At 40.0% G+C, this 15,165-nt stretch overlaps 1 protein-coding gene across 1 annotated transcript in view; it reads left to right on the top strand.

Moving 5' to 3' along the window:
- Positions 1-15,165, top strand: part of LOC139720272 (uncharacterized) — a 32,007-nt gene that overhangs the window by 2,552 nt on the left and 14,290 nt on the right. The window contains exons 5-8 of the mRNA XM_071631632.1: positions 2,523-2,615; positions 3,262-3,498; positions 10,869-11,225; positions 12,154-12,426. Coding sequence (XP_071487733.1) covers positions 2,523-2,615; positions 3,262-3,498; positions 10,869-11,225; positions 12,154-12,426 — 960 coding nt within the window. The remainder of the gene's footprint in view (positions 1-2,522; positions 2,616-3,261; positions 3,499-10,868; positions 11,226-12,153; positions 12,427-15,165) is intronic.

Consider the following 15,165-nt stretch of genomic DNA (forward strand, 5'->3'; position numbering starts at 1 on the left):
TTTTACTTTCCAACGAGAATGATTGTCAGTACCTGGGTATAAATGGTAGACATGTCTACGTTCATAGGTGTAAACATTTAAAATCGACATTTACTAGTTTAAAACAGGCATGAGTAGGGAACTTTGAACCTTGTTCAGGAACTTGAATATTGACGAAATTTTTCAATTTCTTTATCACAATGCATTCCTTTGGCTATTCAGATTAATGTGTTCTTCTTTTCTTATTATTGATTTCTAATTAGTTACTCATAATTTGAAGAGAAAGTGATCATGTTCCATACAAACTAGTGTATAACGTATATAACAATTATACTCTCTGGAGTGCAAGAAGAAACATAATCACGCCGCTTTCCTAAAACTAAAGATTGAAACTTTGTGTTTACACAGGGCGAAGTGACAGACATAAGTAATTTCCAATGATTGCTACAATGTCAAAGATAATCGAAACCATGTAGTAACGACAGTATACGTTAGCAACAAAATACGAAATAGTCAAAAAAAAAACAAAAGTATGTGTATGTTGTGGAGGGGGCTAAATCACAAGCATACATTGTATTCATTAGGCCCAAAAATGTAAACAAATTAAAAAGTAGGCTGAAAACTAAAAAAAAAAGAGATAAAAAGAAAACAACTACAATTCATGCTGAAACTCCGCTTTGGGAAAGACAATAAGCTATCGAGGGAAAGATTATACGATAGAATGCTTGGAAAAATGAAGATGAAACAAATATCATGGACTGTGGGTCTTGCATAGATTTATACAGATCTCTTTCAAATATGCTGGTTCTAATATAATTTGCTGGTCGATCTGTGTTTACCCTACGCCAATTAATTTTCCGATAAATCGTAAGTGCGCAGTAGTTTGCAGTTTACAATTAACAATAGCTTGATCTCATTTCATTTATTTCAATCTCATTTTTTTTTCTTTCAGCAAAACATAACAGAAAGCAAATCAAAAATTCAATAATAAGCATATATACATTACAAAGTATGGCAATAAGTGGTAATCATCAAACTGATAAAGATATGCACACATACTGGAATTACAAAGTTTTGTTTCAAGGGTAAAAAAAAAGAGAACTGAGAAGTCCTCAAAAAAGTATTGGTTGTAGATTGTGGGCCACTCTAAAATATCTTCAAAAATACTTATTGTAATTACAAATAGATAATGCACGATAAAAAAGATAGGACAAAATAAAACAAACAACAGAGACACAACAACATGACATGACCACACTGAGGGGGATACGATTAATAGGAATATAGCAAAAACAAAATCATAGAAATAAGGGAAAGAAAGATAGAGAGAGAGAGAGAGAGAGAGAGAATGCCTACATACTGAACAAGAGAAACGGAAGAGGGGATTGAGGAAGTATTTCGGACAGCTAGTGACTGCAAGCAATTGTTGAAAAATTATGGATATAAAATGCCGCATTTCATTACTTTAATGCCGTTTTTTTATTTCGTAAAGATGAACTCAATAACTGATGATGAACCTTATGTATGCTGTAACCTATGTAGGTTATGAAAATAAATATCTCAGCCAGAATTTAACAAAAAGGTTTCAGATTACGCTTAAAATAGTATGACTATTTTTTGTTTTGTTTTGTTTTGTTTTGTTTTTTTTTACATTTCAGAACTCACTGAATTCCAAAATGTAGGACCGGTGTATATAAATGTATTCTGAGCTAATAAAGTTCTCAAAAGGGCTAGATGAAACTCATTAGACCAACTAGTAGGATCATCATGAAAACATTGATATCGTGGAAACATTGAATTAAAATATTAGGGTGGTGATGCCGAAAACTTGAACAGCAGAAAGGACGTTTCTTTTTACTTCATGCATTATTTGATGTAGTGCCATACACATGTAACCGAAGCTAGTGCACGTATAGTAGCAATTTAATGTAACTGACAGTGCAAAAGGCTCCGCCCCTTGTATTACCTTACTATCGTATGAACCCCCCCCCCCCCAAAAAAAAAAAAAACAAACAACAACAACAACAACAACAACAAACAAAACAAAACAAAACAAAAACAAAAACAATAACGAAAACAAAAAAGGTACCCTTCGCAATAAATTGTAACTTTAATAATAGTGTATCAATCCACATACAGTTTTACGGAATGTAACTATAACTTATGACCTTGCCCTACAGGAAACCCCATAAGATTTGCTTCACTGGTCAAAGAGAAATCAGGCTTTTTGTAGAGGATGACAGGAATCTCTTCCGTCCAAATTTTGTTCACTGTGTTCACACAATTATGCAGGTCCAAGTAGTCTGACAGCATCCAAGCGCTAGACTTAGAAGAATCAGACCCATGACATACTTTACAACGATTCACATTTCTCTTTGATCACTTATACAAATCAAATGATCTGCAGACCTTGAAATAGCATTCAGACAGTTTAAATAGGAAGTTATCAATGTAAAAATCTGATTGTATTTTTTTATTGGGATATTCTGTATTCTCGCTGCCCTCCTTTATCACTGATGTCCTTTTTTGTTTTTGTTTTACAGGACTCGGTGTTGGTGTTTTCTTTGCTATCGTTGTAATCGCTATCGTTGTAATCGCTGTTTTGATTGGCATTTTCTACTGGCACCGCACTAAAGGTAATTGACAACTCTATATCTTACTATTCTTTCTTTTTGTCTTCTTAGTCGGTAATGCATTATAATAAGAACACCTTTTGAGTGATGACACTATACGAGATGGAAGACAAGAAACTGGTATAAACAGAAAGATAGAGAGAGAGAGAGAGAGAGAGAGAGAGAACGTTGGAGAGAGAATCAGATTTAGAGAAAAAACATCGTTGAAAATGAAGTACTCTTGCATGTTATGCAATGACGTGCATGTTATGCAAAAAAAAATACAAGAGAGAGAGAGAGAGAGAGAGAGAGTTTGAAATATTCACATGATGATATAATCGCCGACAGTCTCATGCGCTCCAGTGGGTATTACCATGTATATCACAGGCCTATTGAAAGCATGTAGGCTCTGTTTAAAAGACAGAATTTGACATGGTATCGATGAAAGCATCCTATTCGTGTTACTGGTGCCTTTGTAGTATAGGCTATTGTACAATCAACAGTAATCTTACATCCTGGTTGATCGGTCTGTCTGGATGAATGTGGGATTAGAACAATAACGAAGAGTAAATTATTATCTTCTGTTTGCAATGCATGGTAGATATCATGCAGAATGATTGTTGTTTAACATAACTGCTGAAGGTGTAAAACGTTGATAACTCGCTCACAGGGCCAATATCTTACATTGAGCTGTGGGAAATGAGTAACCAGACGAACAATAACAAGCTCACCAGTACCCTTAGACAGTTTCTCATTGACAAGAACGAACTGGATACGGACTGTCAGTTTGTGCTACCACCTGAAGACATCTATAACGGCCTGTGCAGATGGAAAGAGAAGACTAAAGAGGGAAGGCAATGGACGCAGCTCAGTACATATAATAGTACCTTGCAGGAGCAGATGGAAGGTTGGTTCAGAATTGTATGACGATGGGTATGTGTGTTTGTGAGTGGAATGTGCATGTGGGTGTACAGGTGTGTGTGTGTGTGTGTGTGTGTGTGTGTGTGTGTGTGTGTGTTGATAATTTTGATGAAAATTGTAATATTTCGGTCAAGAGAACAAAATAAGTTACCCAAGAGGGAAAAGATAAAGAAATTTGTTTTGGATTTTATAGAGGAGGAAAAGAACGTTGCGGTTAAAGCAGGTAAGCTTGGCTTTCATTTGCAAAAATGGGAGCAGTTGAAACTTTCATAGAGAGTGCTGTTGCTGTTGTTGTTGTTGTTTTTGTTTTTTGCACATTGATAGTATGAATTATATATTATTTCTTTTTTTTAATCTTTCTTCCCCATCGTCAGATGTATGGTCAGTTTAGGTTTTAGCCGTATTAATGTTTAGGAATCGGTATATGTGACAGTGCACCTCAAAACAAACAAAAAGTCGCCAGATATGAATGTTTAGTTAAGACCATATTCTGAAAGACCAGACTTTAAGCTTTAAAATGATGTATAACTCAAATCAAATGGACTCTCCTAACCTATCTAAATGTTGGAAAGAAAGCACAAACTCAGGAAAAGTGTGAACTGAGAAAAGAGGCTTTGAAGTACAGTGTCTATTCAAGCGCTTAATCTTTACCAAACCGTGCTGGCTGTGCGATGAATGGGACAAAAAACAGGAAGTAAACCACCAGAGTAACAACAATGAAGGGATTATTAGATTAAACTGAAATTAAGCATGCCTCATTAACACATTCTGTCCATAATTAATCCCAACTTTCAAAGCAGTAGCACTATTTTGTCAAAAGTTATTAGAGTTGAAAGTGAAGAGTGTGGACAAGGTTTTTCAGAAATGAAAAAGGGATTCGAAAGACGCACCTAATCACACTATTCTGCCAAAAATGTTCGAGAAAAACTGCTAAAAAAACACACTTTCCTGCCCGTTTTATGATACCAAATTTTAGCATAATGTAAAAGAAGACCCGCTCTTTCAGAAAATATGAAAAAGTCAAGTTCGGCTAGGTTGACCCATTTCAGTTATTTTCAGTCCTCACGCAAAATCAGTGTGTGCGACTTTATGTTCGTTTTGAGGTGCACGGTCACATATGCATCAGCATTATGGTGGTCACTTTTTTTTTCTTTCCCATGTAAAACGTTTAGTTAGCTTCGGTTTTTGGTGCGTGTCTAACAGTCCAAGAAACAGGTAACCAAGATACCACATGTATGTAGTGTGATTTGGCGTGCAATTAATGTTGGTGTTTGTGAGCGCGCACTTGTGGGTATGTTGTTGTTGTTTTGGTTGATGTCTAGTGCATATATGGGGGTGTGTGCTGAGGGAAGGCTACGGGGGGGGGGGGGGTATGTTAGTGGGGAAATAGGTGGGGATGGTTAGGGTTAGGTAGATGTAGTTAGGTAATAGTAGAGTAATGGTTAGTGGGGAAATAGGTGGGGATGGTTAGGGCTAGGTAGATGTAGTTAGGTAATAGTAGAGTAATGGTTAAGGGGCTAGGCAGGAATATGGTTTGTTTTGATGATATACACATATGGTTATTTTGTTTTGTACGGGGGGGGGGGGTAGGTTGATAGGTTAGATAAAAAATGATGAGTTTTGTTCGTTTAAGTAGAGAATGCTTTTTTTATGATACGTTTCAGGAAATGCTGTATTCTCAAGAGAGTGTAAGAGAATTTATGTAATGAAGTGGATATTGAGCAATCTGATCAAGTCCCTTACGAAAAAATGCTGTGGTACTCCTGTGGTAATTAACACAGGACGGTACCACAGGACAGTACCACAGGGAAGTACCACAGGACAGTACCACAGGAATTGTCCTGTGGTATTTTGGGACGTACCACAGGACAATACCACAGGAATTCCTGTGGTATTTTGGGACGTACCACAGGGCAGTACCACAGGAAAGTACCACAGGACCGGTACCACAGAACAGTACCACAGGACAGTACCACAGGAATTCCTGTGGTATTTTGGGACATACCACAGGGCAGTACCACAGGGTAGTACCACAGGACTAGTACCACAGAACAGTACCACAGGAACTGTCCTGTGGTATTTTGGGACAGTACCACAGGACAGTGCCACAGGTTGATCATTACCACACAGCATTACCATAGGAGAGTACCACACAGGATAGATCGAAAAAAAAAATCTGGGAGAATTTTAGCCACATATCAAGGCATATTCCTGATAGGTGAGTGATGGGTTTCAGGACAAACATGACCCTACTTAATAACCTGTCCTACTCCTAAACCTCAAACGAAAGTCTAATGGCCAAGTGCCATTCTATATATATTTCATCACTTTATTGATATACAAATCGAACAAAGGAATACATAAATACAAAACATAAAAGCCGAGGACATAACTGGATGAACAGAATAAGCAGGGCATATACATAAATATCACAAAATGTTACAGAAGATTTACGAACATAAATACACATAACTTTGACAGAATCCTACACATATTCAAAGTGTGAAAAATATTGTATAAGCAGGCAAAAGGATAAGAAATGAGACCAGAAAGATTAGGAGTAGAGAAAATGGAGACATAGAAAAAAGGAGAAAAGTTAAATAGCATGAAGAAGAAGAAGAAAACTCGGACAAGTGTAGTACATACATGATACACTTTTCTCTTGACGGCATTTAACATACCTATTGAATTTTAACAAACATTTGCATTATTTTGTATTCCAGTGAGTCCAATATAATAGAGTGGGGCGATTCCGCATACATAAATTATTCACAATGAGACACGGTCATTCATTCCGCGCACATTAACATAACAATAACAATAAATTACATAAATTATTAATATCAAATGAGACGACTCAGCCCCGGGGAACCGGAAAAACCCTGGAAAAGCCCAGACCCGGATGGGGACGCACCATTATTATAAACCTTTAATTTATATTCATATACATTAAAAAAATATATATATGTTATAATGATAACCCGTCTCACAGAAACTCATGCCCGACAACAAACCCTCCCGAATATCAATCCGATACTCAATTAATCCAGTGGCCTCAACCTAAACATAGGGCCACGGATTAATATAAAATTATGTCAAAACAATGAATTTTGACATTCCCATTTTAATTCTTAGCCGAATAAATTACAAATGAAGAAGTGATTGCAAGTGACGGCAATCTGTCCCGATAATAATAGATCTATATAGTCATATCCTATTCCTAGGTAGCCATCGACCGTATCAGTACATATATATATGGCCGTCTATCCGTAAAGCATTAAGGCATGGTTACTAACTAGATTATACTTTATTATAAAGATATGAAATTACACTTTCATAACAATATCTATGATATTGGGAATAACATAACATAATTAGACAATCTTTCATAAAGTTCAAAGTAAGTCCCATCATTAATACTTTGACTTTTTAAGTCATTTATGTATTTTCTAAAATCTAGAGTGCTTTTTATGAATATTCATGAGCTATGTAAAAATTTGTACCACAGGAGTACCACAGGAGTACCACAGGAGTACCACAGAAGTCCTTATGAAATTTCTCATGCTTTACATCAGCACTTTCACTAAATAGGGAATACTGTAGGAGTATAGGACAGGTTAAGTAATGGCAAACTAATTGCTATAATTCACAGCATAACTCATCTATCAATTAATTTAGGAATATCAATAATATGTGCTTTTTTGTTTATATTTTTGTTATTTCAGTTGGTTCTGCCTTACAATTTTCCTGAGTGGTACTCCTGTGTGGTACTGCTGTTTGATATTCTCCTGATGTGATAGTCCTCTGGTATAAAATGTCAAGAAAAAAAAAAAGAATATCCTGTGGTATTTTTCTGTGGTACTTCCTATCATGTGTGGTATTGTTGTGTGGTATTGCTATGGGGCACGACTGTGTGATATTACGCATTTAATTTGCTGTGTGGTACTTCTGTGTGGAACAGTACCATATGATCTTCCTGTGGTACCGGTAGTCTCCTGAGGTATACGTCAAAAATTACCACAGGAATTCCTGTCGTACTGTCCTGTGGTACGTCCCAAAATTCCACAGGACAATTCGTGTGGTACTGTTCTGTGGTACGTCCCAAAATACCACAGGACAAGTCGTGTGGTACTGTCCTGTGGTACTATCCTGTGGTACTGTCCTGTGGTACTGCCCTGTGGTACTTTCCTGTGGTACTGCCCGGTGGTACTGTTCTGTGGTACGTCCCAAAATACCACAGGACAAGTCGTGTGGTACTGTCCTGTGGTACTATCCTGTGGTACTGTCCTGTGGTACTGTCATGTGGTACTGTCCTGTGGTACGTCCCAATACCACAGGACAATTCCTGTGGTACTGTCCTGTGGTCTGTCCCAAAATACCACAGGACAAGTCGTGTGGTACTGTTCTGTGGTACTATCCTGTGGTACTGCCCTGTGGTACGTCCCAAAATACCACAGGACAAGTCGTGTGGTACTCTCCTGTGGTACTTTCCTGTGGTACTGTCCTGTGGTATGTCCCAAAATACCACAGGACAATTCCTGTGGTACTGTCCTGTAGTACTGTCCTGTGGTATGTCCCAAAATACCACAGGACAATTCCTGTGGTACTCCTGTGTGGTACTGCTGTTTGATATTCTCCTGATGTGATAGTCCTCTGGTATAAAATGTAAAGAAAAAAAAGAATATCCTGTGGTATTTTTCTGTCGTACTTCCTATCATGTGTGGTATTGTTGTGTGGTATTGCTATGGGGCACGACTGTGTGATATTACGCATTTCATTTGCTGTGTGGTACTTCTGTGTGGAACAGTACCATATGATCTTCCTGTGGTACCGGTAGTCTCCTGAGGTATACGTCAAAAATTACCACAGGAATTCCTGTCGTACTGTCCTGTGGTACGTCCCAAATTCCACAGGACAATTCGTGTGGTGCTGTTCTGTGGTACGTCCCAAAATACCACAGGACAAGTCGTGTGGTACTGTCCTGTGGTACTGTCCTGTGGTATGTCCCAAAATACCACAGGACAAGTCGTGTGGTACTGTCCTGTGGTACTATCCTGTGGTACTTTCCTGTGGTACTGTCCTGTGGTACTTTCCTGGGTATTGTCCTGTGGTACTGCCCTGTGGTACTATCCTGTGGTGGTCCCAAAATACCACAGGACAAGTCGTGTGGTACTGTTCTGTGGTACTATCCTGTGGTACTGTCCTGTGGTACGTCCCAAAATACCACAGGACAATTTCTGTGGTACTGTCCTGTGGTACTGTCCTGTGGTATGTCCCAAAATACCACAGGACAAGTCGTGTGGTACTGTCCTGTGGTACTATCCTGTGGTACTTTCCTCTGGTACTCTCCTGTGGTACGTCCCAAAATACCACAGGACAATTCATGTGGTACTGTCCTGTGGTACTGTCCTGTGGTATACGTCCCAAAATACCACAGGACAGCTCCTGTGTTACTGTCCTGTGGTACGTCCCAAAATACCACAGGACAATTCGTGCGATACTGTCTTGTGGTACTGTCCTGTGGTACTTTCATGTGGTAATGTCCTGAGGTACTGCCCTGTGGTACATCCCAGAGTACCACACGAGCCTGTGACACAGTACCACACCGTTTCTGTGTTAATATATATTTGTGTGGTACATTGTGTGGTACCGACCAGTACCACATGGAGTATCACATGAGCTTGTAAAACAGTATACCACACAGTTCCTGTGGTAACATTTATTTATGTGGTACATTGTGTGGTACTGACAAATTTCTTATTGGGTGTGTGAGTGATAAGGCACATTCGGATTGGCTTGATTAGGCTGATCAAAATAGATTTTTCTGAGAATTATGCAGAATTTCATGTCATTTCTCTTATAAAAACAGGGTATGATTTGGCAAAAAGACTCAAATATATTGTACTGTATGTTTGAAAAATGATTTAGCAGCACAAGAAAGAAGAATACAGCTGCTTTTTTGTTGTTGGACTCATTAATTTTATTGTTAATATGGATTTGATAGTGAATGAAACTCAAATAAAGAATATTATAAAAAAAAGTGCGCGTGTAGGTTGAGTGTGTGTTTGTTTATGTATGTGTTAGTGCGTATGACTTCCATAAAGGGGTACCTATTTGATATCGTGTGACTCTTTAGTTGTTATTTTTTGTTGTTGCTGTTGATGTATCAATGAAAGCTCACAAAGGTCTTCCGATCATTTTCGTCCGTCGTGCGTAGTATGTCGTGCGTAAACTACATTGTCAGGTAATCCATATAGTGACAGGATGTCGTTTGTTTAAATGCATTGGCAGGCGTACAATGTAATAAGCAAGGGGCCTCAAAACCTCTGAATTTATGAATCTTAACATAAACTTCTTCCTGTAGAGTCGGGCGTGATACAGCTGAGTAATTAAGTGCTGTGAAAAAGTACATTGGTGACGGTATTTTCATATTTGCTATTAACGACGGATTCGGGGAGCCATCTTGGAATCTATTGGAGTGGGGACCAAATTTTGGACCCAACCATCACATTTTCACCTTTTTTATTCATTTTTTTTTAAGAGCACAAGGTTAAGTCTTCAAGAAATGGGTAGGTATTATCGTTAGGATGATAATATTATCATGTACATTTGTATGAATGAGTACCATAGCCAACTTTGGGTCACCCAGATTATCCAAAACTTGTGAAAGAGTTAGTTAGATAGACAGATAGATAAATAGATAGATAGATGGATGTGCAGATAGATAAATAAAGAGAAAGAGAGAGAGAGAGAGAGAGAGAGAGAGAGAGAGAAATCCTCTTTTATGAAATTATAGGCAAAAGTAAGATGGACATTCTTAGAGTGTAAACGCTACTGCTGTTGCTGTTGTATTTTTTTTTTTTTGGGGGGGGGGGGACATAACGAAGGGTGGCCCAGTTGGATCCGGATTAACTTAAGGACCAGAATTCATTTTTTTTTCTTTTAACCATCATGTAAATATGACGATTCTTCCTTTATTTGTATAGGCTATCCAATAGTCTACAGGTTTGACACGTTTTGTTGCCAGTGTGAAAGAACACACAAAGGGACGGTATACAGCAAGGCTATAACTAACCCAACTCCCCGCTTGCTCCATTCTTTTTGTGAAGTTACGGAGTCTGAAAGGTGGATTGGCGACACTGCGATTAGCGCTAAGCCCAAACTGAGTCTCACTAAAATTGTTCTTTGTAGATAATCATGTTTTTGTATCTGTGTCTCGATGTTCTTCTTTTTTGTTTTTTTTTTCGGTCAAAAGGTCTCCTCTTCATCAAACGTTTGTATTGTGACAAAATGCTATATTCATCCTTTCTCTTACTTTATTTCAGATAAACTTCCTCTTGAATCTTTCCATTTCAGAGTATCGTCAGAAGTACTGCGAGCTCTCTCATGACGACATAAGTCATGTTTTGTGGTGTGTCAGCAAACAGCCTCAACAAGTGAAGACGCTGCTGAAGCAACTAGACATAAAAACTCAAGTGGATCTAGAAGCAGGGAATGTACGAACGTTAGTGGAGAACCTGATGATAGAGTGGGCAGGTAGTTACCAACAGAGTAGTGTTGGGACGGAGACGACGCGTTATGTGCGTGTGGAAGGAGGCATTAAACTACCAGAGATGGCAGCCAAAGGGGGCAAACCTTTTAACGTCAAGGTTGCTTTTTGCTTGGCTGTGGAAAAAGCTGGTTGTACGGAAGAGGCAAAGACGTTTTTCCGGAGTAAGTTTACATTTTCCAAAAGTAAAAACTGTTGCAAATACATTTCCACTGGAGCTACGGGTCATTAAAGAATGCCGTGAACTTGTTGAAAATCACAACAATTACAAAATATTGTGAGGCTTTCTCACAGGGAAATGATTGTAGATGTTAGTAACTATTTCTATGAACCTCTGTTCTGGTTCGATGAGAAGAACACAGATTAGAGAGAAGACACAAACGTCAGTACCATGCTATAAATACAGTTCTTCTATCCTTGGAGCTAATCGTAATCATACATCGTGACATACTGTTTTAATTCATTCATTGCAGAGTCCATTCCAAAAATTCATTGGTCTCTGTATCCAAGTATCAATATTATCGTCGCTCTTGGAACAAGAATGCATGTGTCTTCACCATATTATAACATGATCCAATGCTAATTGGAAAGTTATCGGTGAGTATTGAAGTTGACGATCAATGCTCCAGACAATAAATAAGTGCATTAGAGATGACAGAGAGGAGAATGAAAGAAATTAACCAGAGAGGAGAGTTGCCTAGGCAGTATGTTGATAGAATGAGGTTTTACTTTGAGTCCCTCAAGATCTTACTTTTTTAAATCTTACGCCACACGGATAGATAACGACAGACGGACAAAACCTTTCTTGTGTTTTTTTTGTGTGTGAATAGTGACACACATGTTCACTCTGTCTTTTTGTGAAATAAAATGTCCACTAAATCTCGTGCTATTTTAAGTGGTATCTACTGGCATTTAATGATTCTTCACTAGAAATCAAAATCTGAATGGACGAAAACCAACTCTCATGGTTGCTTCCTGTGGCCCAAGGGAATAAAAGAACATTGGACATAGTATCATCCGCTCATTGTTAGCTATCGAGAGGCAAATGGAAAGACTGGAAAGATGATGTAAATTATATTTTCTCTCATTCAGTTTCAGAAAAGAACAAAAGGCCGCTTGATAAGGAGTACATTGAGACAATTGCCCTGGCTATAACTAAACGGCACTGCCGGTCATTAGGTGGAAAAGTAGGTATCAACGAAAAAGACATTGACGTTAGAAACAAGGATAACTTAGAATGGTTGTTTAGAACAGACAAACTGCTGGAAGACTGGGTGTCGAACCAAGAATGCAGCAACTACGAGAAGAGATGTCGACTTCGTGAAGCCACAGCTTCGAAACTATGTGATCGCCAAGACGTTGCAGGTATAAAATCAGGGGCGAATCCAGGGAGGACCGCAACCGGCGCACGCCCCCCCCCCCCCTTTATTTTTTGTTGAAATAAAAGGAATAAAAAGAAAAAAATGGGGGAGGGGTGCGTAAGCCCCCCCCTTTAATTCCCTCTTTACGGAATTCCTGGATCCGCCCCTGAAAATTATTACTATAAAGCCTCATTATTTGTATCATTTATAAGTGTACGTATACGTATACTTAGCAACTGATAAACAAAGTAGTACCCTTAATCGACGAAAATAATCACTGAAATAATCAGTGTTTTAGTAGTAGCCATGTCAAAGAGATAATAGGCGTATATACTTAAGCAGTTTATGTGTGTGTTTGCGTATGCAATGTATAATGGCAGTTCAACAGTTCACTTTTCTCATAATTTATGTAAAAACGGGACTAGGGTTGCTACCTCTTACTAGGTTCTACAAACCCTGTTGAGCATACATGTCGCATAAACCCTGAAAAGGCGGGGGGGGGGGCAGTGGTGGTGGTTGAATCAACTCCCCCCTCGACATTTTCTGCGACCATTTCTGCCGCGCGATTTTTTTTTTTTTTTTTTTGACCGCACCGCTCGCTAAAGGCTGTGTCACACCTTTCCGGGCAAGCCTTGCGTGCGACTTTCAAAGAACAATTTTGACTACCCGGAGGTCCCCGTAAATGAGCCGCACATGACAGTTACCTATCACGTATCTCACCTGTAGTCGCCGGGAGGTGCGCACGCAATTTTTTTTTACCCGTAACCATGTCGAATAGGCCCTGTCACACCTTTCCGGGCATACTACGCGGGCTTGTTGTGAGTGGGAATTTTCGAGGATACCGGAAATTTCTGACGACGCAGAAGGATTTGGGCGAGTCAGTGCATGTGTCTTACTTGCTCGACGCGTTCTACTTTATTCTACTTGTGGGTATACTGTGTGACCTTTGTACCAGTCGCGTGGGTGCTAATAGTCTAGCTTCTGGACTCTTTTTACTCGTAGGGGTGATTCAGTGTACGCGACAAGCCGTATGGGGGCGTAACACCTCGTTGGGCGCGCAGTCTCTCGATTATCGCAATCAGAAAATTTGCGCCCTCTCTTGGTCGCACCAAGGAAAAGGGGACGGAGCCCAGACTAGGGTGCTTACAACTCAGTGAAGAAATTCCTCTGAAGGAATGGCAGAAATCCCACAGAATGTCATTATCTTGGCTCCATACGGGGACCGCGTGGTACCTGCGTGGGAGTTGCCTGCGAGGTGCTGCCGCGACGGACCTCCTACTGGCGTTCTGCGTGGACCTCTCCGGGCATCCCCGCGACTCACCCGGAAAAAGTTTTGTTCATGCTCAAAACTTGGCTGCGGTTAAATGGGACTTGCGTGGGCACCTCCGGGCAACTACAGGCGAGATACGCGCTACGTGCTGTCAGGTGCGCACCAACTGCGGAGAGCTCCGGGTAGCAAAGTTGTTTCCCCGAAAGTCAAGCTGCAAAACTTCCCAAGATGCAGTATGACAATGCTTTGAGCATGCTCAAAACTTGTTCCGAGTGAGTTGTGGAGGTTCGCTCGCAGAGGTACACGCATAACACCAGTAGGAGACCCTTACCGGCGGCACATCGCAGGCAACTTCAACGTAGGTACTTCTCAGTACCCGTACGTTGCTGGTAACAGAAAACGGATCGGTTTCAAGGCTCTCACGCAGGTCACACGGAATACACGTTAGTAGAATGTAAGTAGCACGAGTCTAGCAGGTAAGACACAAGTGCGAAAGTCGTAAACATTCTTGTACGCACGCGGAAAATTCTCCTCAGTGCTGGAAAACCCTCCTCGCAACAAGCCCGTGTAGCTTGCCCGGAAAGGTGTGATACGGCCTTAACTTTTTACTTTCAAGTCTCGCACATCTTATGACACCATTTTCGCGAAAATCAGATGTACCATTATGTAATGTAAGCTAATTTATGCATGTTTTCAGGCAGGGTATGTTCTTGGCAACCCGGTGACCCCCCCCCCCCCCCCCCCCCCCGGCCAAAGAACAGGCCAAATTCCCGGCCACAGAACAGGCCAAATTCCCGGCCTGGTTAGGGTGTTACGACCAAAATCACTCCGAGAATGATCGCACAAAAGAAACAATCAAGTGATGTTCAGGCGGTTTATTAACAGTGATATTGTGGGTACAGACTGGTAATCGGCGTCACATCAGTACAACAATGATCAATAGAAACAGTTATAAATCGGTAGTGAAATCACTTACTCACTAAATCACGAAATCCCTACAGTTCCCTGGTAGTGTCCAAATACAATGCTTGATGCACAAATGAACGATCCGCGACGCACTGATGAATGATTCCTCCGACGTAAATCCAGAGGCACAGGTTACAATAGTCCGCGTTATAATTCCAGGGTATATGTCCACAATAGATCCACAGTATAATGTTCCCAGCAAAATGTGCAGAATCCAACGACCATGTCCAGTCGATGCGTTGAATGATGATTCACTTTATATTGTCCAGCTAGGAATCCAGCCCGTCACAGCTTTGCCGTAGCAATGTCCGTTGACATTAAAATATGGAGTCCAATGAAGGCACATTAATTCTCTGCAGGCAAAATGTCTCCCAGGCCAAGTATCTTCACAAACATAACAGGTCAGCAGGTAACACAGGACTGACTATAACAAGTCGCTTCAGAGCCAGAAATGACGTAACTCTCAGAGCAGAGGTGTTGGGTACTCTCCCTACTGCAGAATTTCTC

Source organism: Diadema antillarum, unplaced genomic scaffold (genome assembly GCF_040938485.1).
Source record: "Diadema antillarum isolate AM-2024a unplaced genomic scaffold, OU_Dant_1.0 scf00000125, whole genome shotgun sequence".
Lineage (NCBI taxonomy): Eukaryota > Metazoa > Echinodermata > Echinoidea > Diadematoida > Diadematidae > Diadema > Diadema antillarum.